Source organism: Schistocerca cancellata, chromosome 4, assembly GCF_023864275.1.
Source record: "Schistocerca cancellata isolate TAMUIC-IGC-003103 chromosome 4, iqSchCanc2.1, whole genome shotgun sequence".
Taxonomy (NCBI): domain Eukaryota; kingdom Metazoa; phylum Arthropoda; class Insecta; order Orthoptera; family Acrididae; genus Schistocerca; species Schistocerca cancellata.
This window is the reverse complement of record NC_064629.1, coordinates 76,855,575-76,882,918: the sequence shown is the minus strand read 5'-3', so window position 1 is coordinate 76,882,918 and position 27,344 is coordinate 76,855,575. Positions and strand designations below refer to the sequence as shown.

Sequence of the window (27,344 nt, the reverse complement as noted above, 5' to 3'; positions counted from 1 at the left end):
AGGTTTTCAACAATATTAAGGCCAAACACCATGAATTACCAGACTTTGAACATGGAACAGTAGTTGGAGCAAGACGCATAGGACATTCCATTTCAGAAATTGTTAGGGAGTTCAATGTTGTGAAATCCACAGTATCAGGAGTGTGTTAAGAATACCAAATTTCAGGCAATACCTCTCATCACAGACAATGAAGTGGCTGACAACCTTTACTTAACAACCAAGAGCAGCAGCACATGTGCAGAGTTTTCAGTGCTAACAGGCAATCAACACTGTGTTAAATAACTACAGAAATCCATGTGGGATGTACCACAAATGTATCTGTTACATGAGTGTGGTGAAATTTGGCATTAATGGGTAATGGTAGCAGATGACCAATGTGAGTGCCTTTTCTAATAGCATTATATGGCCTGCAGCACCTCTCCTGGGCTTGTGGCCATATTGGTTGGATCCTAGATGACTGGAAAATGTGGCCTGGTAAGATGAGTCCTGATTTTAGTTGGTAAGACCTGATGGTAGGGTTTGAGTGTGGCACGGACCCCATGAAGCCATGGACCCAAGTTGTCAACAAGGCACTATGCAAGCTGGTGGTGGCTCCAAAATGGTGTGGGCTGTGTTTACATATAATAGACTGGGTCCTCTGGTCCTACCAAAGGAATCATTGGTAATGTTTGGCTACTTGGAGACCATTTGCAACCATTCATGGATGCGATGTTCCCAAACAATGATGGAATTTTTATGGCTGACAATGCACCAGGTCACTGGGCCACAATTGTTCACAATTTGTTTGAAGAGCATTCTGGACAATTTGAGATATCGATTTGGCCACCCAGGTTGAGAGATCAATTCATGCACAAAATTCTGCACCGACAACGCTTTCACAATTATGGATGGCTACAGAGGCAGCATGGCCAAATATTACTGTAGTGGACTTCCAACGACTTGTTGGGTCCATGCCATGTGCATAAAAATGGAGCTCCAAATGGCCTTCCTGCACATGAGCTGCATCTTTGTATAGTCCTCCATTGTCATCATAATTGTATAGATGTGGTGAAGACTAATGCAAAATATCGTTGGCAGCATTAAAACATGCACCAGTATACTAATGGCACTATACTGAATGTATGAGAGGGGGAAATGAATGAGACATAGTAATATGTTTATGAACCTGAAGTCAGTTTTTCAAACCAACTGAAGGATGTATAAGAGGCATAGCAGCACATTCATGGACATGGAGCCACCAGCGGTGTCCATGCATGTGCAGTGATAGTACAGAGAGATGGAAAGTCGTAGTGTAAAGCTATTTTTCATCATATAAATTATTCCTAAGAAGAGCATTTCTTCATCTGTTCCAATACAAATGTTTTTAGAAGAAACAAAAGTTTAATTTTCTTCAAAATATTATTATATAAAATTAAAACTGAAAGTCTGAGAAGAGATGATTTTCTTATGATTAACTCAGTCACTTGTGAAACATTTAAACACTGTATGTGCTCTCCTGAAGTCTGTAACTTGCAAGTACAGCAGAGTCCCACTAATCCGAACTGCGGTAATCTGAAAATTCGGTTAATCTGAACATCAGAAATGTTAGTCTAACTGTGCGGTAAACTGCTGTACATAGACATTATTTTAATTTACACAGTTCAGCAAACACGTATTAGAAAAATTGGCATGAAAACATTAGGTTTAAGTAATGCATAAAAATCAAAGAAAAGCTGTCAAACTTACTAAAATACAGCGGACATTTTATCTCTACTTTTTAGATGACAAAAACTCAATCATTGTTTTTTGGCATAATGAAGACAGTCTGTTATATGACACATAGTTGCGCCATCACCTCATAAACATCATATCAGCAGGTGTAGCAGTGGACTGTTGTTCCAAATAACATAGCATGAGGTGAAGGGCTTCTGCTGTGTCGCTGTGTGGCACCAGGTCTCCTTTGCCACTTTTAGGCTCATTGTCACTTCCGTCATAGCAGTCTACTTCTTCCTGGTGTTGAGTCACAGTAGCAACTAATTTAGTGTCAGTAAGGTTCTCAACGCATGCCCCATCCGCTGCCATCCACTCATCTACATCTCCTTCACTAGCTTCTTCACATACAGGGACTGTCTGTATAATTTGTAGTACATTTTCCTCTTCATTTCCAACTAGGTTGTCCTGAAATTCAAGAGATGTCCACAGTTTTCTCCATTATTTTCTCAGCGTATTTTCTGAAATATTCTGCCATACCTCAGTGGCCCAATAAACAACATCCTTCACATTGGTCTTTTTTATTTTGTCCAGTAAAGGAATGTTATCATCTTGGATCAGCATTCTTAACACTTACAGCATGGTGCTCATGCACTATACGGGCACGGCTGCCCTGACGTTGGCGACGGCGCCCGTAAACCGTACGGGCGAGCCTTTATTTGGCTCCTAAGCGCGTTTAGCGGATCTCCGAAGCAGTTTCATCAACTAATGTCGAGGTATTTCATTCTTCTTCTGCAAGAGCCAAGCACTTATTGGCTCTCTCATCCTGGGAGCGGTTGTGAGCACTGCAAAGAAGAAGTTACCTGCAGTTCATTCACAGGTGTTTACGATCGTGAGAATATCGCGCAGCGAGTTGACGCAGGCATAGATCTTAGATATTCTTTATGGAGATGCAGGATCTGAAATTGACGATTCTGACAGAGAGGATTTGCACTCTCTAGACCAAAGTACAAGTGATGATTCAGGTATGTATATGTCTCAATTGTTTATAAAGTGAAGAGTTCATTACCGCATTTTGTATTGTGAGTAGTGTTCATTACTTCACTTGCATTTAGTACCTTTTAGTACCATTCTTAGCATTTTTTTTTCTATGCAGAGAGTGCTACAGACCATCAGTCACCATCTGTGGTACCTGGTTGTGTGTGCCTCACTGAGCACAAAGAGCAAGATTGGTCATGAGTACAAAGAGCAAGATTGGTCGGAAGTCGACGATCATCCAGCACTGCCAGACTTCCAGGAAGTAGTCGGCATAGCCTCACATTTTTCAAATGCCACTAAGGAGCTTCGATATTTTAGTTATTTCTTTGATGATGACCTTATTCGGCTCACCAAAAGCGAAACGATTCGGTACGCTGGTAACATTATTACTGCAATGAAACGCAAGGGTTGCCTGAAAATAAACTCTGTTTGGCATAAGTGTTGTGTGATGTCCTTAGGTTAGTTAGGTTTAAGTAGTTCTAAGTTCTAGGGGACTGATGACCATAGATGTTAAGTCCCATAGTGCTCAGAGCCATTTGAACCATTTGCAGGCAGTGTTGACAATAGTGTCAAGGGCCTTGTAAAAAGGTTGTGTTCACAGTACTTTGGCAAAGGAAATTGCATTTATATGGATAGGTACTACACCAGTCCATCTCTTTTGGACATGTTATGGGAAAATAAAGCTCTTGGAGTGGGAACTGTAATGAAAAACAGGAAAGGTTTGCGACGAATATTCAAAACACTAAAACTAAAAAAAAGATAGTTTTTCAAAGGAAACACCATCTCTTGGCAATGAAGTGGATGTCAAAACTAGATGTTTTTTGTCTTTCCACAAAGCATAAGTCTACCAGCACTATTATTCAAGTGAGGGCAAAAGATGGAACAGCAGACGTTGTAAAGCCAGACGTTATTATTGACTACAATAAGAATAAAGCTAGGGTTGACAGAGCAGATCAGTTCTCCAGCTATTATCCGTTTGCCTGAAAAACTTTGAAGTGGAGGAAAAAGCTGTTTTCCCACTTTATCATCTCAGCTGTCAACAGTTTTATTTTATGTAAAGAGAAGACTAGGAAGAATGTATCCCTAGTAGACTTTATTCACAAAGCGGGCAAGAAATTGGCTGAGAAGTGCGGAAATATTTTTCAGCAACAAGCCGCTTCATCTTCACAAATTGAGAGGACATTTGCAAGGCACTTTCCAGAGAAGGTCCCACCCACTGCAAACAAGGTGAATACTACAAGGTATTGCAAAGTATGTTCAGACAGGGGGTAGAAAGAGATGGGTAAGCACATAAGGAAGGACAGTAGATAGTGGTGCAAGGACTGTGGCGTTGGCCTTTGCGTCCCACAATGTTTCCAGGATTTTCACACAAAGGCTAACTACATGTGAACTATTAAAATACTCTAGTTTACAGGTAACTGATGTTAGACAGTACAGTGATATATTGTTTTAAATTTAGATACAGTAATAATGGCATTACTCAAGAGAGAGATCATGTAAAACTTTTTTATCCACGGCATTTTTGTGTTTTCTTTTTTTAATTATAACACCCATTTGTATTTTATATTGTAAAATAAACTCACATTCATGAAAATCTCTTACTTTTTCCTTTTAAATGATGCAAGAACCATATTCCTATCATTTTTCTGTTCTTTGCAATCTAATTTCAAACATCCATTAAATATGCCAGTCCACAGCCAAGTGCCGAGTGTAAAGAGGGCAGTGTTGAAAGTGTTAAAAATGTTTCCTGTAAGTCAGTTCTAATGTTTGTTGCAGTATGCCCTGGTCTACTGGCTGTAGAAGTGGTGTAACATTTGGTGGCAATAACTTTGCCACAATTTCACCATCACATAATTCCTCAGTGCTGGGGTGAGATGGTGCATTATAAAATGGTTCAAATGGCTCTGAGCACTATGGGACTTAAAATCTGAGGTCATCAGTCCCCTAGAACTTAGAACTACTTAAACCTAACTAACCTAAGGACATCACACACATCCATGCCTGAGGCAAGATTTGAACCTGGGACCATAGCGGCCGCGCGGTTCCAGACTGAAGCACCTAGAACCGCTCGGCCTCACCGGCTGGCGTCATGTTATCAATCAAAAGGATTGCATGGGGAGACAAATGATTTTCCTTAGAAAACTGTCAAACAGAGGGAACAACCTGTTTATGAAAGCATTCTTTGAACATCTTACCATCCCTCCATGCTTTTTTCTGGTTGTGATAATAAACAGGCAGAGACTTCATGTTGCAGTTTTTAAAAGCTCTGGGCCTAACAAATTTGCCGATCAGAATTAAAGGTGGCTTGTGATTACCAACAGTGTTGTTGCATGCTAATAAAGTCACATGATCTTTGCACATTTTAAGGTCAGGAACATGGTCTTCTGCTTTTGATGCTAGGATTTTTGTTGGCAATGCTCTAAAATTAAGGCCAGTCTCGTCAGCATTATAAATTTGTTGGGGAGAAACGTTTCCCTCTCTTCTCATTTTTTCAAACTCACCCAAGTATTCCTTTGTTGTATCACAGTCAGAAGAAAGCTTCTCTCCAGTAATTATTAGCTGACGGATTCCTTCACATTTTTTGAATCTGTCCAACCAACCTGTACTTGCATTAAAAGACTCATCACCATTCATTAACTTGTTCAGGTAAACAGCCTTCTCCTGAACCATTGCTCCACTCAAAGGAGTGAGTTCCCCTTTCTCTTTCCTGTGTAAACCAAAGGAAAAGAGCTTCATCTACTTTATCGCACTTAGACTGTTTCAAAGGCTGACGAATTTCGTGTGTTTTTCGCGAAGACATTGCACAGGACTGATCACACTTCACTCGGTTCTATCTTCCAATGGCAAATGGTTGCTTTACCAACATTCAGTTCTGTTGCTTGTTTAGATACACTCTCATCATTGTCTATCAACTTCAAAGCATTCAGTTTTTCTTTGAGAGTTAAGATTGTATGTTTCCGTTTACTCATGATGAAAAAAAAGTACACCACTACACCTGAACGAATACAATAAAACTGTTACGCATGTCAGCGATTGATAACTAACATAATCAAGCACTTTGCCAGCCAACTGGCAGTGCACTGACCTCAGACACTACAAAGGTCTCAACAATGCACAACAATAAGGGCAGGGAGTGAGAGTAAGCTATTGTTCTCCCGCTTGTTCCCATTTGTTACCATGGTGTACCTACTTATCTGCTTGATATAATTTATTCCAGAAACTTGTCACCGTAATTCCAGCTAACCCAAACAAATCAGTACTCCAAACAAGGTCTGCTCCCAATTATTTCGGATTAATGGGACTCTACTGTACATATTTCTCATTATGTCACATGCCACTCACAAATAATAAAATAGTTACAACTATTTCATTTTTCAAAAATAAATGTTTGCACTTTGAAGCCACAAAAATCATACCACACATTGAGTATGGATAATCACCATTGGCTTATCCAAGATAATCAGTAACCACCATGTTAATTAATTTTAAAGTTATTCTTTGTACATGAACATTTATGAAGTATCATATTAAGTGAACTATTATTAAAAGGTATAGTAAACAAAAATAGTTTGCTTAAATCTCATTTCAGCAAATTTATTAAGTAATAACAAAACCATGGAACATGTAACTACCCAAGGGGTTAATGTACCTTGATCTTATTTAGATTAGGAAACATCCCAGTTTGAACTTGTGTGACAATAACTTCTCAAGTAGGCTTATGAGGCATTCACCTTCACACTACAATGAATGTCAAATGGATTACAATGGGACAATGAACAGACTCCCACAAACTTGAAAATTTTTAAGTTAAACTACTCTGTGACAATATGAAAATTAAAGTGAAACACACAACTAATTATTAATAAGTAGCAGACATACCAGACAAAACTGTCACAAATAGTTATTTCTGCATAAAAAGATTTCTGACCACAAAACACTGTTCAGCTGTATTCACAGACCTGAACTGCTACATCTTGCAAAATACTCTACACTATTCTCACATAAGCATTAGATTATCTTACATTTCTGTACCATCTCTGTCTCTATCCTGATCCTCTTCACTTGTTCTGCTGTCTACATTTTCATCTCCTCGAGAAGGGGATCCACTGTGAGATTTCTGCTGTTTCTCAGCCTGAAATATATTGAAAATACCCAAATTTGAAAATCACTAGAGTCTCACAACACTGACAGTCATTATCTAATTTTATTTCAAAATAAATATACATTTGTGATAATTTCTTGCCAGAACACATTTTCAATGCACAGTAGCAATATGAACAACAAAAATGACAACTTTCTACAGCAGCAAAAGAAGTACCATCAATACATTTGATAAGAATGGGAAAATATGAGACAGAGAGCAGAGAGTTAAGGGATGATGATGATGATGGCACCTGGATTAATGGTCGACACATCATGCAGGATACAATAGGACATTTAAACAGTGGAAAAGATAAGCTACAGCTCTCACAACATTTCAAAATGATCTCCTGGTACTACACTATCTTAAAAATAACCACTCTATACGCACGAAGATTTACAAATGAATTTATTGCCTACACAAAGCACAAATGCAAATTACCATTTAGACTCCATGATCTGTTTATCATAACACAAAGCAAAGTCTTCAAGGAACTGTAAAAATTCCAGGAATACATCAGTAAATAGAAAGAGCAGTTGCAACACACTTTTGTATGATACATCATTATTGCCAATTGCAAAACTGAAGCTTTCTCTACATGCTGCAGTGTGCATTAATACCATTAAAAGAAAAGAATTATCTACATATTCTACAAATGGATTTTTATTTAACTCAGAAAGTTACTGCATATAATATTTAAAGCGATGTTTAGTATCAAACTCAAGTAGACTTGGTTGTTATATATTTTTAAATTTATGGAGAATTTGAATTCCCTAGTGTCTGTTATTGAGCATGTTGTTAATAACATGAATAAGAATGTAAAACTTGTCGGGAAATTTTTACTCATTTTTTTGATGCTAACATGTAAACTATATTTATACTTCAGAAAGAGAAATTCATCAGAACACTTAATATTTTAGTAGTCTTTTTCATTGTGCCTGTCTGTGACTCAATGCCTCCTCTATGTGGTGAGAAGCAATCTATCCTTTCCATAATTTTGTTATTCAGTTTTATTATATCATTGTATTACAGTATTGAGTTGCACATAAACGAAATTTTCACACAGATGTGACAATTAACACCTATTTCAAGCGCTATGTTATTTCTTTAAAGGTGGGTATTATGGATTTTCTTAAACTTAGGACTTACATTCTTTTCAGTGAACTAATGGTAAGTCAGTTAAGCTATTATACTGCCTGCTTGTAGTTTGACCAAGTTAGATCCCTTTATCAGCACCAGTAAAAATTACAGTATCTGAAAAGTCTTTCACTGATTTTGAGAGATCATGTATATCAGTGCCAGACCACATGTGCCAGATTTGTGTGCTGATTTGAAATTCTAGAATTTCACAATTTTACTGTTTGAATCACTCTTACATAATCTTTCATTGATTGTATCAATACTCATTTGTGCTGTGATATATTGTGAAATTTTCAACATTTGCAAGTACCGCAATCAACTCATACAGTTATTGTCAATAGTAGGCTTAAACGTTTCTGTGATTTATTAAACTTCTTGAGACCAGTAGGTGTATCCTTGTTCAAAACAACTGTTCTCTAATTCCATTGTATAATTATAAGAAAAAATAGGTTATTTTGTAGAATCTTTGGACACTTACAAAACTATATTTCTGAAAATTTGTAAGTTACAAGAGTTGAGGCTAACTTATTTCATCACAAGTCAGCACTTATGATACATAATAACTGCCAATGAATACATCACCATGAATTTCAGTGTAGATGAGTGCAAATAAAAGTACATTTTTGAGAATTTTCAGAAGTTACTATTGTCCTGTGCATAAACTAATTCACTGTATTAAATCAGTATTTGTGATTTAGTTACTGTAGCAGATATTGTAACTAACAAGTTGCATTACTTTTAATTTTCAATTTCAAGAGGAGTATATATTACCAACATTTATTGTGAATTAGATCTATTTTCATATTTGTCAGACTATTATTGGCCTCAATTTTTTAAAGGAAAATAGCAATTTTACCACAGATTTTCTGTTGCCTTAATAGAAATCTTGTTTTGTGTATTTGCTTCAACTCTTATAGGGCATTAGTTAAAAAATTTAGTTCAACAGATTAAAAGATAATCAGCAGGCTAAAAGATAATCAGCAGGCTTAGTTTAAAGTTAGTTGTTCATTGTCCTGTAAAACATTGCACCAACCAATATGCACCCTTATGGTGACTGCTGTACTCAAATGCAAGATGAGTTAGTTGATGTTCATAAATAGTTGGAAATCGCCTGACTATTGTCAAATGATTGGCAGCTACTGTGAATCAGTGGGTTGGAAGAGCTCGCAACAGTCATGCACCTGTGGTACCAAAGGTACATACAGTACTAACATCTCCTGTGGGTCCTGTCTCCTCTGCAAATGTGGGATCTATCATTACTCATCCACTTGACTATGAGTGGCATATCAATGGTAGATCTAGGCATCCTGTACATGTTAGTCAGGGATCAGGGAGGACTCAGTATGTTATACCAACATCCCTAACCAACAAGTTCAAGACACTGTCTTCACTGAAACTGAGCCTATGGGAATCACTCTGGCTGTTTTGGGGAAACCATCTTTGTCCCTTATTAAACTCAGTGTACATGCCTGGAGGCCTCATTCAACATGATGAAGAGGCTATTCCAGCAGCTATTGATGGAACATGGTTGAACCAACTGCAGACTGTGGTGCATGTTGGAGCAAACGGTGCCTGTTGTCTGGGCTCTGAGGACATACTTCAATCATTCCACATTGAGAAGACCAGCCTTGCTCATAAAGTTCCAGTGACACAATTTGCAGCATTGTCACCAGAACTGATCAAGGTCCTCTGATTCTGAGTCAAGTGCAAAATGCTGAACCAAAGACTTTAGAGGTCCTGTGACAAGCTAGGCTGTGACTTCCTGGACTTGCACCATAAGGTTGAGAATTGTAGAGTCACCCTAAGTGGGTCACATGTGTGCTACAGATTAGAGGCTGCTACCCAGGTAGTTCACTGTTCATGGGGTGCACACAAGATCTTTTTATTTTTTTATTTTAAGATTAAGCAACTATCCATCCAGTCCAGATAATGACAGCTGTAGGAGACCAAGAAGTATAACTATAAAATCAAAAATAATGTCCCCTACAGGAGAGAATATTAAAATCCTAGTACTTAACTGCTGAAACATTCACAACAAAGTTCAAGAGTTTGAAGTGCTCCAGAAATGCAGTGAATCTCACATACTGCTAGGTACAGAAAGCTGGTTGAAACCTGAAATTGATAGCAGTGAAATTTTGGGGGAAAATGTAAGGGTTTATCAAAAGGACAGACTAATGGAAATGGAGATGGTGTCTTTGTTGCAGTAGACAAGAAACTTGAATCCACCAAGAGAGAAATTGAAGCTGCATGTGAGACTGACTGGGTAAGACTCAGTATGAGGTTGGGCATGAAAAGGTAATTGGATCCTTCTATTGCCAGCTAGACTCACCTCCTGATATAACAGAAAACTTTAGTGAAAACCTCAGGCTGCTTGTACGTAAATTCCCCAATCATATTATAATCACTGGTGGAGACTTTAATCATCTGACAGTGAATTGGAAAAATTACAGTTTTGTTAGTGGTGGGCATGATGAGACATTATTGAATAACTTCTCTGAAAACAATTTTGAACAGAAAGCCTGGAACCCCACTCATGATGGAAATACATTGAATCTAAAGGCAACAAATGAACCTGACCTATTTGAGGATGCCCACACCAAAACTGGTATCAGTGACCATGACACAGTTTTACCAACAATGGTTACCAAAGTACAAAGGACAACTAAAGCAAGTAGAAAGATATGTGTGTTCAGCAAACTGGATAAAAAAGCAGTAATATTGTATCTCAGTGAGAAATTTGACACTTACAGCAATGAACAGAAGCATGTATGAGGGTTGGAACTTAAATAGTGGCAACTATTTGTTCAGAACCGATACAAAAGAGTTACTTGCTTGCAGCTGTTACTGTCCTTCAAAGTAGTCACTAGCATTGAGTAGAACCTGTTGCCAGCAATGTGGAAGGTGTAGTATACCATTAGCAGAGCCAGTTCTGTTGATGGTACAAAAGGAGTGGTCTACTGCCTGTAGAATCTCTGGAACAGTTGTGAAGTGAACGCCATGAAGTGGTTCCTTCATCTTCGAAATCAAATAAAAGTTATTCTAATGCATTATGGGGAGTATGGTGGACGGTACAGTACTTCCCAGTCCCATCAACCAACAGAGCAGCCATAGCTTGCGTTGTATGTGCCCGCGCATTGTTGTGCAAAATAATGGATGGGTTGTGCAGAAAGTGTCGCCACTTCTTTCGCAAAGCAGGTCACAGATGATGCTCCAAAAACAAACAGTAATACTGTGCTTTGACAGTCTGCCATGGAGGAACATAATGCATTAGAATAACACCATCACAGTCATACATGAGAGTCACTGTAACTTTAGACCGCTCCATTCGCACCATCAACAGAACAGGCTCTGCTAACTGTATACTACACCTTCCACATCACTGGCAATGGGTTCTACACAATGCTGGTTACTACCTTGAAGGACAGTAACAAGTGTAAACAATGTAACTCTTTTGTATCAGTTCTGAATAAATAGGTGCCACTATTTAAGTTCCAACCCTCATAGACAAACTACCGCTCAAGTTTAAAAGAATAGTTGACCATCAATTGATAGATATATACCCAGTAGAACAGTTCATAATGGAAGAGCTTTCCTTGGTGTACAGTCACTATGAAGAAACTTATGAAGAAACAGAGACTACTGCATAACAGGTGTAAAACAAAGCACAGGGCTCCAGATACCAATATGCCATATGAAACATGTTTGGCTGTCAAGAGAGCAGCGCATGAAGCCTTCAGTGACTACCATAGCAGAACACTGTCAAATGATCTTTCACAAAACCCAAAGAAATTCTGGTTATATGTAAAGGCTGTTACTGGCACCAAGATTAGTGTCCAGTCACAAATGAGACGGGAATTTAAACCGAGGGTAGCAAATCAAAAGATGAAATGCTTAACTCCATTTTCAAATGTTCCTTTACAAATGAAAACTCAGGAGACTTGCCCATATTTAATCCTCATACCACTGAAAAGAAGAGTGAAAAAGGTGTTTGTGTCAGTTGTGTTGAGAAAGAGCTAAAATCAAACTAAGCAAAGCTCCAAGGCCTGACAGAATCCCTCTCAGATTCGACACTGAATTTATGGCTGAGGTAGCTCATCTTCTAACTGTAATCTATTGCAGATCCCTCAAACGAAAAACCATGCCCAATATTTGGAAGAAGCACATGTCACATACGTTTACAAGATGGGTAGTCAAATGTTCCATAAAACTACTGTCAAATATCCCTAACTTGCTGTAGAATCTTAGAACATATTCTGAGTTCACACATAATGAGGTATCTCAAACAGAATGACTTCCTCCATGCCAATCAGCATGGATTTCAGAAACAATGATCATGTGAAACCCAACTTGCACTTCCCTCAAATGACATACTGAATGCTTTGGATCAAGGCAGGCAGGTAGATGCAATACTTCTTGATCCCCAAAAAGCATTTGATTCAGTACCACATCTACATTCATTGTCAGGAGTATGATCATATGGGGTATCAAGTGAAATTTTTGACTGGATTGAGGATTCTTTGGTACAGAGGATGAAATATATCTTGGTTGTAGAGTCATTGTCAGATGGAGAAGTAACTTCGGATGGATCGCAGGACAGTGCATTAAGACTCTTGCTGTTTGCATTTTATATAATGACCTTGCAGACAATATTAATAGTAATCTCAGAATTTTTGCAGATGAAGCAGTTATCTATAGTGCAGCACCATCTGAAAGAAGTTGCATAAGTATTCAGTTAGATCTTAATAAGATTTCCAAGTGGTGCAAAGATTGGCAACTTGCTTAAAATGGTCAAAAATGTAAAACTGTATGCTTCTCAAAATGGAAAAAAAAAGTTTTTACCCTATGACTATAATGTCAATGACTCACAGTTGGAATCTGCCAACTTCTACAAATACCTGGGTGTAACACTATGTAGCGATATTAAGTGGAATGCTGGTACAGGCTCAGTCATGGATAAAGCAGGTGGCAGGCTTTGATTTATTGATTACTGGGACCAGTATACAAAGTAGATTGCTTGCAGATCACTCATGCAACCTATTCTGGAATATTGCTTAAGTGTGTGGGTCCTGTACCACATAGGACTGACAGGGGATATTGAATGTACACACAGAAGGGCAGCACAAATGATCACAGGTTTGTTTGACCTGTGGGAGAATGTCACAGAGTTGCTGAAGAAACTGAATTGGCAGACCCTTGAAGACAGTTGTAAACTATCCCAAGAAAGCCTACTTAAAATGTTTCAAGAACCACCTGTACATGATGACTCTAGGAATGCACTTCAACTACATACTTACTGCTCACAAAGGGATTAGATTTATTACAGCATACAGAGAGGTATTTAAACAATCATTCTTCCAACACTCCATAAGTGAATGAAAATGGGAAGAAACCCTAATAATTGGTACAATGGGACATACCCTTTGCCATGCATTTCATGGTATACTGCAGAGTATAGACATAGATGTAGCTGTAGATATCAGTGAAAAACGTGTGAAAGCCAAGAACAGAACTTAGGGAAATTCCAAATTCAATGAACCATTATTCTAAACTTTCTTTTATTCCAGTAAATTATATTCATATAATTGTCTGTTTTATGTTATGGAGGTATTACTGCAGCTGTACTAATAACACTAATGTTAAATCTCACTTTCACTGCTTAGTTCTGACAAATTTCAGTAGCACAGTCAAAAACACCTTTTCTATAGCAAACCCTTTATGAGGACTAAACTGGGAGGCCAGTGACAAGTAGCATCTGCAATGCATCTTCATTCTTCCACATGCAGCACACTCACTGGAGTGATCAGTGTGACCAAAATCGATGAAAAATTAATAATGATAATGATTGCTTCACTCCTCACCTCAACTATATCATTCTGTACTGGAAATGTATTAACTCACATATCACTGCATTGAATCCAGCAAGCAATATGCCCTGTACACATCAAAGACAATACACATACAGAAATAATTTTCTCTTTCTGGCCAGATTTTTGTGTGAATCTCAATCTACCTCAACAACCATTTGTGGTGTTATGGATCCCATCTTAGAAATGAGATGATAAATAGTAGAAAAGATTTGATGAATGAACTGTATTCTATCTGGTAACACATGTTGATGCTTTGGTATATGCACCTGCTGATAATGCCATGGCAATAAAGCGTGCAGAACCAATGATGCCGGCAGCCAGCGAACTGGTCACAACAGCTGCTGACAGAGCATGTCTGAAAGAGCCTCTGATGACCAAGGAGAGAAAATAACGTGGCCACCAACTCAGTTCACTTGTGTGTTTGCTAGTTTAGGAGCCAGACCTGCTAATATTCTGTGACACATAGACAGTTGGTTGTTTAGGGATCTCTCTCTCTCTCTCTCTCTCTCTCTCTCTCTCTCTCTCTCTCTCTCTCTCTCTCTCTCTCTCTCTCTCTCTCTTTGCTCTCTTGACATATTACGTGTGCTGTCAACATTCCTGGCTTTTGCAAAGTTTTAATTGGTTTAGTTCTTCAGGTGTTAGAACACTCACTGTTGAAAAGTTGGTACAGCCCAGGCAGGCTGTTGTGTATTCCACCTGTCTGTGAGTTTATGCATGTTAAACCTGTACACAGGGAATGAGTTGTACAGGTGGTGATGAGTCTGACTCACATGTGCATCAGTCTTGTAGCATCATCATGGAGGACCAAATTATGGAATTATGGCAGCAGCAGCTGCATAAATAACAACAGCAGCAAACAGCAACATCCCCCCCCCCCTCCTCCAGCTTTTGGGTTTTCTGACATAGACAGAGAGGTTGGACATCTACCTGAAATGTTTCTTGCTCTACTGCAGTGTAAGAAAAGTTAGTGACCATGTAGACATGAGTACACACTACTCCTTTCTCCCAGTTTCTTTCTTACATTTTGGTGCAAAAGCTTTGTCCACACATGGATCTCACTTTGTTGAAATCTGATGAGTTGTCTACATTGTCAACTGCACATTCTGAGCATAAATTGCATGCCACAGCAGTGTGCCTTAAGTTAAATCAGCAACAAAAGCAGGTTAATGAGTCATATGTGGAATGGATAGTTGAGCCACATGGTTTATTGAGTGATTGCAAGTTAGACTGTAGCCAGTGTGGCGTATCTTATGTGGATTCCATTATTTGTGATGTACTTATTCAATTAGCCCCAGACGAGTTGTTTCAAGTGAAGGCTTTAGAGTTATCTGACCCATCTCTAGCTGACATGGCACTGTTAGCACAGTCACATGGGTTGTTTGCAATGGCCCAGGAAGCCATTGTCGATGAGTGCCACATAGCAGAAGTGCATTGCAGTTCTTCCCATAGTCTGTCATCAGACAACACAGCAGGGTCTCATTTACTAAGGACACATGTGTCCAGGTCAAACTTGGTTGTCAAAAAGTAGTCTCATCATGGCTCTGTTGAGCAACTTAATAAGGTAGATACTAAGAATAAGCTTTCCCATTTTTGGACTAGCCTTCACACAATTGGGCAGTGGTGGTCAAATTTCTGGTCCAGTATGGCACACAGCAGTCACCTTTCCCCTGCATTGGGATGCACCTTAGAGTAGAAGGTTTTTGCTAACTGCCACACCCATCATAAGTGGTGCAAATTTCCACATTTAAATAACGTTTGTTTCAAGTGCAACCAAAGGGCCACACCACTGGTCTGTCTGCTATGCAGCATATGGTTTGCAATATGATAAGTAGTCTATTAAGGCACTTCCCATGCCAAGCTCACAACATGGCAAATGGCTCAAGCTTGCACTGGATTATCTATTTTTGGACACTCAGTTGAATTTCAGCTTGATAATGGGGCTGCGGCCTTGTTCATCAATTTGGCTACGTATCATGAACTGAGTAGCCCACTGTCACAAATAGTTAACAAGACAGTGGTTCCCACACTCACCAGTGACTTAGTCACATAATATAAGAATTTAGAGCACCAAGTAACATTATTAATGGGTGATTCCCCACCAGTGTCAAATATTTTTGGGTTGCACACTTTTACAACATTTGATTTCAAAATTGATGATCATTTTGATTAGGTGTCACCAGCCACTCCTTTTCACGACCAAGACTCCCTTTTGCAGTCCCATAAACAGTTCTTTGAGCCAATAAAGCAACGGATTTTTTGGGCCAAATTCAGTTGAAGCTGTCTGCAACACATAAGTTTGTCATGCTTGCCCTTTGCCATTTGATATGAGAGATGTAATTGTAGCTGAATTAGACAGACTACAGGAATTAGAGATCATTCCACATGCTGCACTGAGTTGGTAGGCAGCGCTGTTAGTTATGGTTAAAAAACACAATGGGACAATGTAGTTGTGTGGCAATTTTAAAGCCACAGTTAATGCCTAGAGTGAGGTGAAAGTTAATCCGATCCTTCACCCCACGGAGCTCTTGGCAAGTTTGGCAGGTTGACACTATTTTTCAAAGATTGCTTTGAGAGACACTTATCTGCAGTTTCTCCTCAGTGCTGAGTTGCATCAGTTGCTCAGTATTATTCTACCATTTGAGCTCTAGAAGTTAACCAGATCGCCTTTTGCTGTTGCGTCAGCCCCAGGAATTTTTCATAGTTTTACAGAGCAGAAAGTCCACCATATCCTAAAGTGTGCAACTTATATGCATGATTTAATTGTGACAAGCACCACCAGGAAAGAACATTTGCAAACCTTACAGGCAGTTTTACAGGCAGTGGAGGACATACGTCTGCATTGTAAGTAGGAACAGTGTACATTTTTAGCACCTAGTGTCAAGTATTTAGGACACAACCAAAATAAGGAGGGCAATAAACCACACAATGACCATGTCACGGAAATTGACAAGTTTCCCATCCCTCTGAACTTGAAGGAGGTGCAGTTGTCCCTTGGCAGTGTGAAATACTATAATAAATTCATACCAAATGCACTGGAGGTCTCGTCCCCTCTAAATCAACTTGATAAGAAAGTTGTGAAATTTGTTTTATGAGGCACTTGTCAGCAAGCTTTTTTGTGGCTAAAACATCACTTATGCTCTTCCCCTTGTCTTGCTATCTTTGATCCAAAGAAAAGCTTAATATTGGCCACCGATGCATTTTGGTATGGGACTGGTACCATACATCCCCACAAAAATCCAGACGTATGAAATATTCGAGACAGTCTAACTTCAAATGCACACAAGTGTCAAACATAAATATTTCTCACAAATGCATCAGGAAAATTATGAAATTATCTAACAAAATTATTTATTTATTGGTGACAAATTCCAGTTGTTGGATTTTACATCAAAACATGTTGAATATAAACTTTAATTAATAGCTCAAGAATGAAAAATACTTGACAAATGTTTATACAGAATTTGTCCTTATTTCCTACATCTAAACATACATCTACATGAGAGCTCTGCAATTCACAATTAAGTGCCATGTAGTGAGTTCACAGAACCAAATGCCTTGTAGTGAGTCCACAGAACTGCTTTCAGACTATTTCGCAACCGTACACCTCATTGAATAGTGTATAGGGAAAATGAACACCCAAGTTTTTTCATGCGAGCTTTGATTTCTCTTATTTTATTATGATGGTCATTTTTCACTATGTAGGGGGCAGTCAATAAAATATTATATTTGGAGGAGAAAGTTAGTAATTGAAATTTCATGAAAGATCTCTCCACAACAAAACATGCTTTAGTTTTAATTAAAGCCATCCAAACTCTTATGACAATCAATTACAGATGTTTTATTTTATTTTGTTTGTTTCTCTGATGTTTATAAACGCAATGTTATAATTTCACATTCATGTTTGGCACACTTTCCCAATGCTTAATCTGTGCTGTCATATGGGACTTATACAGCAGTCTCAGTGGTACAAGACCAATTTTTTTGTAATGTATGTGTGTGCATTATGTATCAAATTTTTGTACCGGTTTAGGAAATAAAACATTGTCATTATCCAACAGTGACAACCAGTGCTGTTTTACTGAGACTCCTTTATCAGTTTATGGGCCCAGCAATCACCAAGTGATGTGTGACATAAATAAAATAATATACCAGGTACTGTACCAAAAATGCATGTAAGAAAGACATTTTGAGGTTATTCTGCCAAGTACAAATGAAAATGTAACCTTAAAATAATACAAAGCCACATTAAAAGAATTAAAAAGCTCTAATGCATTGACAGCTGGCTGGCCTACAAGTTTGAAGTGTCAGGGGAGCTTGGGATATTGTCACAGATCAGGCACTTAAAACAGTGTGTAAAGATGACGTGAACACTGCAGCAATACAGACATATGAAAAAGATCTTACAGTGTGGGAAAAAACAGCCAATGCAGATCAAAAAATTATCATCAGAACAGAACTTCAAGTCAGGAGAAGACCTTCTATATATTATTCAACTGGCATGTGGACCAAACTACTCTGAGTTTACAAACAGAAAAACAATGTAAGCATACATTAATTGAAGCAGGAATGGTACAACTTCAGAAAGTATATTTCAAGGAATATGGCTACATATATTTCACAGGTAGAAGACATGGTACATCACTAGAGGAATGAAGGTGAAAGTATTTCAAATTCTATGGTAATTACAAAACTGTTAATTATGTTATCAATGAGTAATACAATTTTCTGAGGCTGTGGGAAATAATCATTTTCTGAGTGTGTGGGAACTGACAGATCCTGATCAACAAACACTAGCAGATTTGGCCTCAAGATAGTTGAGGGAAGATAAATGCCCAAGTCTCCAGAATTATATGGAGGGGGAGGTTTTTCTTGCAGGTCACAAACAGAGAAACAAACACTTTAAGAATAACAAAAGAGTGTTGAAACTCTACATCAAAGGATCAAGATCAGAAATTGAGAGAGGGTGCCATGATATTTTTTTTTCTTCTGTAACAGACAAGCATACAGATGAAAATGTGTGGTTTTTAGATTCAGGTGCTACTGATCACATATGTTTACAGATGTGTGGTTCATCTGAGAGTAATGCCCAGTCTGTATTGGGGACAATCTCTTCACTCTTCACAACGAAAAGGTGACAAACATTTTAGCCTATGATGGAGAAAGATGGAATGAGAAACATCTATAAAATGTTTTGTGTGTGCCATGTATTCAGTTCAGTTTATTCTCACTTGGAGCTGCTGTAGATAAGGGAATAAAATTAAAACCTGATAAGAAAACATGCAGAATCTTCAAGAGAGAAAACATGATTGCAGTAGGATTTCATGAAGAAAAGTTGTATAACATGAAGTTTAAAATTTCATTGAGTGAAAATGACATTTTTGGGCAAACTTGGGTACTAAGGTAGACCTTAAAATTTAGCCCAAAAGACTTGCATATCAAAACTTTCTCCATGCAGAAAAGTCTTTGAAGGACAGACAAATTCTATCTGAGGAAGAAAATAAAAGCTTTATTAAGGAAGAACTGTCTGTTGAAGAAGAGTAAAACATCATTAGGGGTGAACTGCCTACTCCAAAGGAAGTGTATCAAGCAGAAGAAGGGGAAATTAAATAATCTGAAGAAGAACCATACTCTCAAATCAACTGTGCTAAACATAAAGTCAATGGAGATTGCACAGAATCAGTGAATCAAATAAGAAGCAGCCTATAAGACATGGCAAAAATCAAAAAGCTTATTAGATATGCCAACCTTAATGTAAAATCTGCATATGTGCCCAGTTTTATGAACACATCTCATAGCAAGATGCTATACAATGTCACAGCTCAGAAAATTCCAAACAGGCCATGCAAGAAGAAATGCATGCACTTAATCTTAATTACACTTGAACCATCACTGAACCACCAGAAAACCAAGACATTCTCAACAACAGGTGGGTACTCAAAGTGAAGAGGAAAACAGAGGGAAATATGCATTGATTTAAGGGCTGACTTGTTGCAACAGGATTTCAACAAAGGCATTGCATGGACTGTACTGAAAACCTTAGTTGAGTTGTAAGATTTATCTGCATAAGAATAATATTATTTACTGTAGCACCCAAAGAGATGGGCCTGAGTCAGTCTGATGTTAACACTAAATTTGTATAGAGTGAAACCCATACCAAGATACATATGCAACAACCAGAGTGCTTTGAGGGTGGCACCAAAAGAGTATGCAAACTGAAGAAAAATATCTATAGACTGAAACAAACATCTTTACTATGGAATCAACAATTCAACAGCATGCAAAACAAATCTATCCTGACAGCAACCAATGCAGATCCCTGTGTTTCTGTAAATGAGAGCAGTGGACTCTTCACCACCCTAGCTATTCCTATCAATGATGGTCTTGTTGTACCAGAGTATACAGAAGTCATCAATCTGTTGCTGAATGATTTGCAGTAGGAAATTGATGTAACTACTAAAATGTAGATAATTACCTCGATTTGCAAATAGAGCAGTTTCAACATGGTTCTGTCTTCTTAAATTAAGAGGCATATGAGGGGGATTTGCTGGAATGGTACAACATGGAGAATGCCAATGCTGTGGCAATACACACTGATTGTGGTCACGTGTAATCTGAGCTGGGACTCAGTTAAGAAATTATCAGTGCTCTATTCTGTCAAGCTGTTGGAAGCTTGCACTATCTATCAGGGGAACCAGAACTGACATCAAATTTGCAGTGGAAAATACTAGTCAGCAACTCAAAAAACCTGGAGAGACACATTGGAAAGGAGTGAAGAGAATTTTCAAGTACCTAAAGCGAATAGTCTCTTACAGCTTACATCATTAAGGAGTGGGGATTGTTGTTTGTCTGTTTTTAGTGACTCAAGATATGCATGGGATGTTCTTACTCAAAAATTAACTATAGGTTTTGTAGTTAAATTTGGTCTAGCAACCAGAGCTTGGAACTTGCAGAAGCACAAGGTGGTGGCCTTGTTAACAACAGATGCATTTCAAATACTCCCTGTATATAGATTTATTATTGATGCTCATAAGGCACTGCTAACTAGACTCTCAAGCTATTTCACTGTAATTCTAGCAACTAACACATCATATAAAGTTTTGAATATTGGGTTAAGTTTTATAGTATTAGCAAATATCATTAACTGTGCTTCAGTTATTAGCAACAGTAGTGCATCCATGACCTATCCGCAAGCTAGCTGTGATCACGTAAGGGAGTTATAATATGTCAGCTTCCCAAGCCATGAAACTTCAGAGAATATGATAATTAAGAAACACTTACACTGTTTCACAAGACTTTCCACTCCGTTGTATGATTTGATCTTTCATCCATTAAAATAAATAGCATCAAATTTTGGGCTCATGGACATTTGTATTTTTATACCATACCTGGGTCTTGATTATTATTTAGCACCTCTTTCCAGTAGATATTTCACTGCACAAATATTGATTCACCTTAGCTAATTTTTTTTATGTGGTTTCTGGTTGTATCTCGTGAGAATCATTCAGAATTATCTACCATCTCTGCCAGCTTCCAATACCTTAATTTTTTCTTTGTTTTATTATCTCTCGTGAAAGGATTACTTATTATGTGGTGATACAAGCTTTTGTTCTTTCAGTTCATGTTAGCACTGTTTCTGAAGTTGTTATGCTATTGACCATAAAACAAAACCTTACTTACTTCTTCTTCTGCTTCCTTTTCTATGGCTGTCAGCGATTCTGCATCTGCCAGGTTGTCAACAGCGATAGCCAAGAATACATTTAACAAAATATCTTGTTGTTTGTATTAAGGAAGACTCATGTAATAACACACCAATCCTGAAGAGCCATATATAAGAAACAGACATAGAATAGAATGCCAATCAACAAAATCTTTGTAATTCTCTCAAGAAACATGCTCATGAGTTCACCTCTCTCTATGCAATGCACACTATGGAGAACACTATTACACACAAAGGACAGTTATTAAGTGAATGTGTTTTATTACAACTTTCGTCCACATATAAGTACAATAAAATATTGTTTAATGGAAGTAAACTTACTCCCTTAACATTACATCATAGATTTCTCATAGTCACGAAGCAACATTCACTTTCACATTAGCACACACAACATGGCCATGCCACTGTCGTCATAGAGGATTAACAATGTAATACTTTTCGTGGTCATAATGAGTGAAACTGTCTTAAATCAACATCGCAATGAACATTACTGAAGGTGACAAATGTTTAAATAAAGGAAGAATTTATAGATGTAAAGAAAGACTCATAAGCACAAAACAACCTTTGCAATGAACAAGGAAGTTGAAGGCCAAAATGAATTTGAACTAAGACTGAAACAGCATGTCAACCAATGGATTCATGCCAAAATGTGTCACTGTTTTTGAAATCATTGATACATATTGGAGACAAATCATGCATGATAACCTTTGCTACAGGACACTGTAATGAATAGTAATGAAGTTATCTGTTAGATGATTACAAGTGTGCATAGCGGACAATACCACAGGTGACTTTTAAGCATTATGTTCATGAAGGAGGTGTTCTTGATTAAATTACAACAACACCAAGTCCTGGATGTACCACTATGAATCAGGAAGTAGAAACAGTTTAGAGAGAGAGAACATCCACCAGCCTTGGCCAAGAAATCATTTAAAACACAGGCATTGCTGAGGTAACTCTTACTGATAATATTTTTGAGATGTCAAAGGAATTACATTGGATCTCCACCAGGAGAAGAGCCACATTTTAACTAGTACTTGTTACAGTGGTGTGTTGGTAAAGGAGATGAATAATCATATTGCCATAGAATTCTCCTACTCAAGCAGTACTGTGCTGGAGGGCTATGCAAGCCCTAATACTGCACCTTATTTGAAAGAACCACTATATGATCCAAAATTTCACCCGTCTGAATATATATTTATTTATTTATTTATTAAAGTGCAGCCTGTTACCTATAATTTAAACACAGGCTGTATTTGTCCTCACACAAATTATCATCAACAGCAAACGTTTTTTCATACATTGGCAACTAATGATACAAAATTCCCATCACCTTAACTATTCCCAATATTAATAAAACTATGCCTACTTCCAATTTTAGCTATGTCTACCATTATTACTGCTCTAAACCTTGTTTACCTCCTATCTGTCACTAGTATACACCATAAATAATTGAAACAGGTTACAAACAGTAATAACACCAGTTCTTGTCTGCCATATTTCAGAACGCACACCACCACTCCTCGTAGGTACATGCTGCCAGTTCCTTGGGTGCTGTGGATGGCACTGTGTGCTCTTCCAAAAACTGTCAGCTTCCAAGGATGCATTGTTGCTTACACTGAGAAATGCGGCAGCATACCAGGTCACATCACCCCAACTCAAGTTCCTTGGGTGGCAAAACATGGCTGTACTTCCAACCTGGTGGTGTTGTTGGTCACATTGTTGGCAGGAGTGGATTCCTGGCCATTCTAGCTATTCACATTTGTGATGGTCTGGTTGTATCAGAGCCTAGAGAAGTCACTGATCTGTTGGTGAATGATTTTGAGCAGGAGTTTGATTTAACTACACAATGTGATCAAAAGTATTCGGACACCTGGCTGAAAATTACTTACAAGTTCGTGGTGCCCTCCTTCAGTAATGCTTGAATTCAGTATGGTGCTGGCCCACCCTTAGCCTTGGTAACAGCTTCCACTCTCGCAGGCATATGTTCAATCAGGAGCTGGAAGGTTTCTTGGGGAAAGGCAACACATTGTTCACGAAGTGCTGCACTGAGGAGAGGTATTGATGTCTGTCAGTGAGGCCTGACATGAAGTCGGCATCCCAAAACATCCCAAAGGTGTTCTATAGGATGCAGGTCAGGACTCTGTGCAGGCCAGTCCTTTACAGGGATGTTATTGTTGTGAAACCACTCTGTCACAGGCCGTGCATTATGAAGAGGTGTTCAATCATGATGAAAGATGCAATTGCCATCCCCGAATTGTTCTTCAATAGTGGGAAGCAAGCCCCCTCCATGAAAAACACGAGCACACCCTAAGACACTGCCTCCGAATTTTGCTGTTGGCACTACACACACTGGCAAATGACGTTCACTAGCATTCACCATACCCACACACCGCCATCGGATTGCCACATTGTGAACCATGATTCGTCACTCCACACAATGTTTTTACACTGTTCAATCATCTGATGTTTATGCGCCTTACACCAAATGAGGCATTGTTTGGCATTTAGTGGTTTGATGTGTGGATTATGAGCAGCCACTCAACAATGAAATCCAAGTTTGCCCACCTCCTGCCTGTCACAGTACTTGCAGTGGATGGTGATGCAGTTTGGAATTCCCGTATGATGGTCTGGATAGATGTCTGCCTATTACACATTACAACCCTCTTCAACTGTTGACAGTCTCTTTTCAGTCAACAGATGAGGTCAGCCTGTACGGTTTCATGCTGTATGTGTCCCTTCATGTTCCCACTTCACTATCCCATTGGAAACAGTGGACCAAGGGATGTTTAGGAGTGTGGAAATGTCAGACACAGACGTGTGACACAAGTGACACCTAATCATCTGACAACGTTCAAAGTCCATGAGTTCCGTGGAGCACCCCATTCTGCTTTCTCAAGTCTAATGACTACTGAGGTTGCTGATATGGAGTACCTGGCCGTAGGTGGCAGCACAATGCATCTAATATGAAAAATGTATGTTTTTGAGGGTGTCTGGATACTTTTGATCACATAGTGTATGAGCAGTGATAGTCTACGATGCATTGCTCCTCGATCTTCTGTCACAAGCTTCTGTAGTGCAGTGGACAGGGATTGATTTTTAATGAAATGTGTTACCCAATCCTTTCTTGAAATAGCGTTGGCAATATTGTCAAAGTTCTGCTGCACTACCTCCAAATGCAGTATCTCCTTAACATTTAATCTTCCATGCTGATTCAGTTGCTGCCAACCACTGTCAGTAAGATCAGCATATAGCCCACATCCCTAGATAGAGACTTCAACAGCACAGGCACATTCAGAGGTCTGTCTTTGACCAATCCAGTGCCAGTAGGTGGCATAAGGGCCACGTCTATGAAGAAGTGTGTCAATCCTCTTGAGGTATTGAAATGCCTCATTCCCAGTCTCTGTTTTATATTTGGGGGGAAACCCATATGTGCACCTCTCTATTTGGGCATCATTGCATTGTCTCTGCTACAAGTGAAGGACCCAATTCTGAATTTGCTACTTGCTCACAATGAATATTCCTATTGAATCAGCACTTCATGATTATATGCTTTCTTCAGCCAATACGTCACCATTTTTTCTGTATCTGGAGTACTCCAATGCCTCAGCTGACACAGTACTAAAAGCTCCTGCCAACCAAAGAAGTTACACCCTGTTAACTACCCATGCCTGTGTTATAAGCTAAAGTCCATGCAGTCAATCACTCTCAAAGTATCCTGCAACTAGAATCAAGATGGGATTATAAGAAGGTGTTAGTCTTTAAATGGTAGTTTATAATCACTACTGGCTAAACTAATAATTCTGTACATTATGCTCCTGCCTCTGTTCCTCATTTCTTCAATATGTGCACTATAATATTTTTGTTTGTCCAAGAAGATGCATAGATATCTGGTGACTTAATTTCTCTTTGTGGTACTGTTGATTAATTTTATGATTAGGTATCTTAAAATGTTCCATTTTACCAACAAGTATGAAGTCTTTTCAGGCACAATAGGCAATTTAACTCCTTGGCACCACTGATGTAATTGTGGAAGGACTATGTCACTTCCTTCTTCAAGGTTATTTCTGAAGCTCCCCTTCACAAGGATTATCAGGTTATCAGAATGTGCCACAGCTCTCTCGAATGCATCACTATCATGCTGCTTTCACAACAAAGAGTCAAGCACCATATTCCAGAGACAGGGCTACTTATTGACTCCTGTGGGCAGCCTATTAAATTAATTTTGCTCAGATCTCACCTGGTCATGATAGCATTCCTTCTCTGATTTGACAATACTTCTTTAAACAGAATGAGATTTTCACTCTGCAGTGGGGTGTGTGCTGATATGAAACTTCCTGGCAGATTAAAACTGTGTGCCCAACTGAGACTTGAACTCGGGACCTTTGCCTTTCATGGGCAACTGCTCGACCATCTGAGCTACAAAAGCACAACTCACGCCCGGTCCTCACAGCTTTACTTCTGCCAGTATCTCATCTCCTACCTTCATTTTAATCTGCCAGGAAGTTTCATATCAGCACACACTCTGCTGCAGAGTGAAAATCTCATTCTGGAAACATCCCCCAGGCTGTGGCTAAGCCATGTCTCCGCCGTATCCTTTCTTTCAGGAGTGCTAGTTCTGCAAGGTTCGCAGGAGAGCTTCTGTAAAGTTTGGAAGGTAGGAGACGAGGTACTGGCAGAAGTAAAGCTGTGAGGACCGTGCGTGAGTCGTGCTTTGGTAGCTCAGATGGTAGAGCACTTGCCCGCAAAAGGCAAAGGTCCCGAGTTCGAGTCTCAGTTGGGCACACAGTTTTAATCTGCCAGGCAGTTTCTTCTTTAAACAGTTGATAGAGCTGGTGGGCAGTCCAGGTACCTCAGATGGGCAAAATGTGCTGCCCACCATAAGTGACTGAAAGCCCTCAAGATGTCCACCATTATGGTTACAACATAGCTTGGTACCCGGACAGGTGTACATTGGCAATAAGGCATGCCAACAGCTGATGATCTGTCTGGCGAGTTAATGACAAGGGCTTGTGTGGCAATGAGCTGTGACATGGTTTTTAGTTGGTACCCACATCTAATTAGATGAACACTTGGCTTCTACCCAAGTCCCACCTCAGTTACATGACTAACAAACATTTCAAAACATGTTCTCACACTTTCACTTAGGATAGACAGATAGGGTACACGTAATTCCATCCAGAGAGTGAAGGGCTGGAAACAAGCTGACGCAGCAGATGTCAAAAATGTCTATGAAAACCTTTAACAAAAGACGCAGCCATGCATGTGTATTGTGACAGCCAGGTGAGCATGTTTTGACAGTTGTGGGGCCATGCTAGGCTGGATGAGCTTCATGGCATGGTCAGTGAGCTGACTGGCAAAGCTCGAAGTATGTGAAATCCTGACTGCAGGTCAGCTAGTCAGACACATTGAACACATGGTGGGCAAATCCTGACCATCAGAACAAACTACACAGGGTCACTACCATGAATGAACAAGTTGAATAGATAAATAAGGGAAATGTTAAATAAAAAGTAAACCAAGCCAGTAACAGAGAAACCACTCACACGCTTTTAAAAACAAAAATTAGGCAATGACACAACTGAAGATACACCTTCTCTACAAGATTTTATTTAAAAGTCTTTAAACGTTATTAATAGTTAAATGTTTTGCATATAGAATGATCTTTAAAATTAGTAACTCACTAATACCTTAAGTTGTTCATATAAACATAGTTTCAATAGATAGGGCTCCTGAGCACTATCAAACAGTT

The 27,344-nt window shown here is 38.8% G+C and overlaps 1 protein-coding gene across 3 annotated transcripts in view; it reads right to left on the bottom strand.

Annotated features, from left to right (window-relative positions):
- The window catches only part of LOC126184668 (muscle calcium channel subunit alpha-1-like), a 601,154-nt gene that overhangs the window by 302,360 nt on the left and 271,450 nt on the right, over nucleotides 1-27,344 (bottom strand). For all 3 annotated transcript variants that reach the window (XM_049927151.1, XM_049927152.1, XM_049927153.1), the window contains exons 15-16: nucleotides 21,553-21,644; nucleotides 6,750-6,859 (exon numbers count right to left, since the gene is read on the bottom strand). In XM_049927151.1, coding sequence (XP_049783108.1) covers nucleotides 6,750-6,859; nucleotides 21,553-21,644 — 202 coding nt within the window. The remainder of the gene's footprint in view (nucleotides 1-6,749; nucleotides 6,860-21,552; nucleotides 21,645-27,344) is intronic.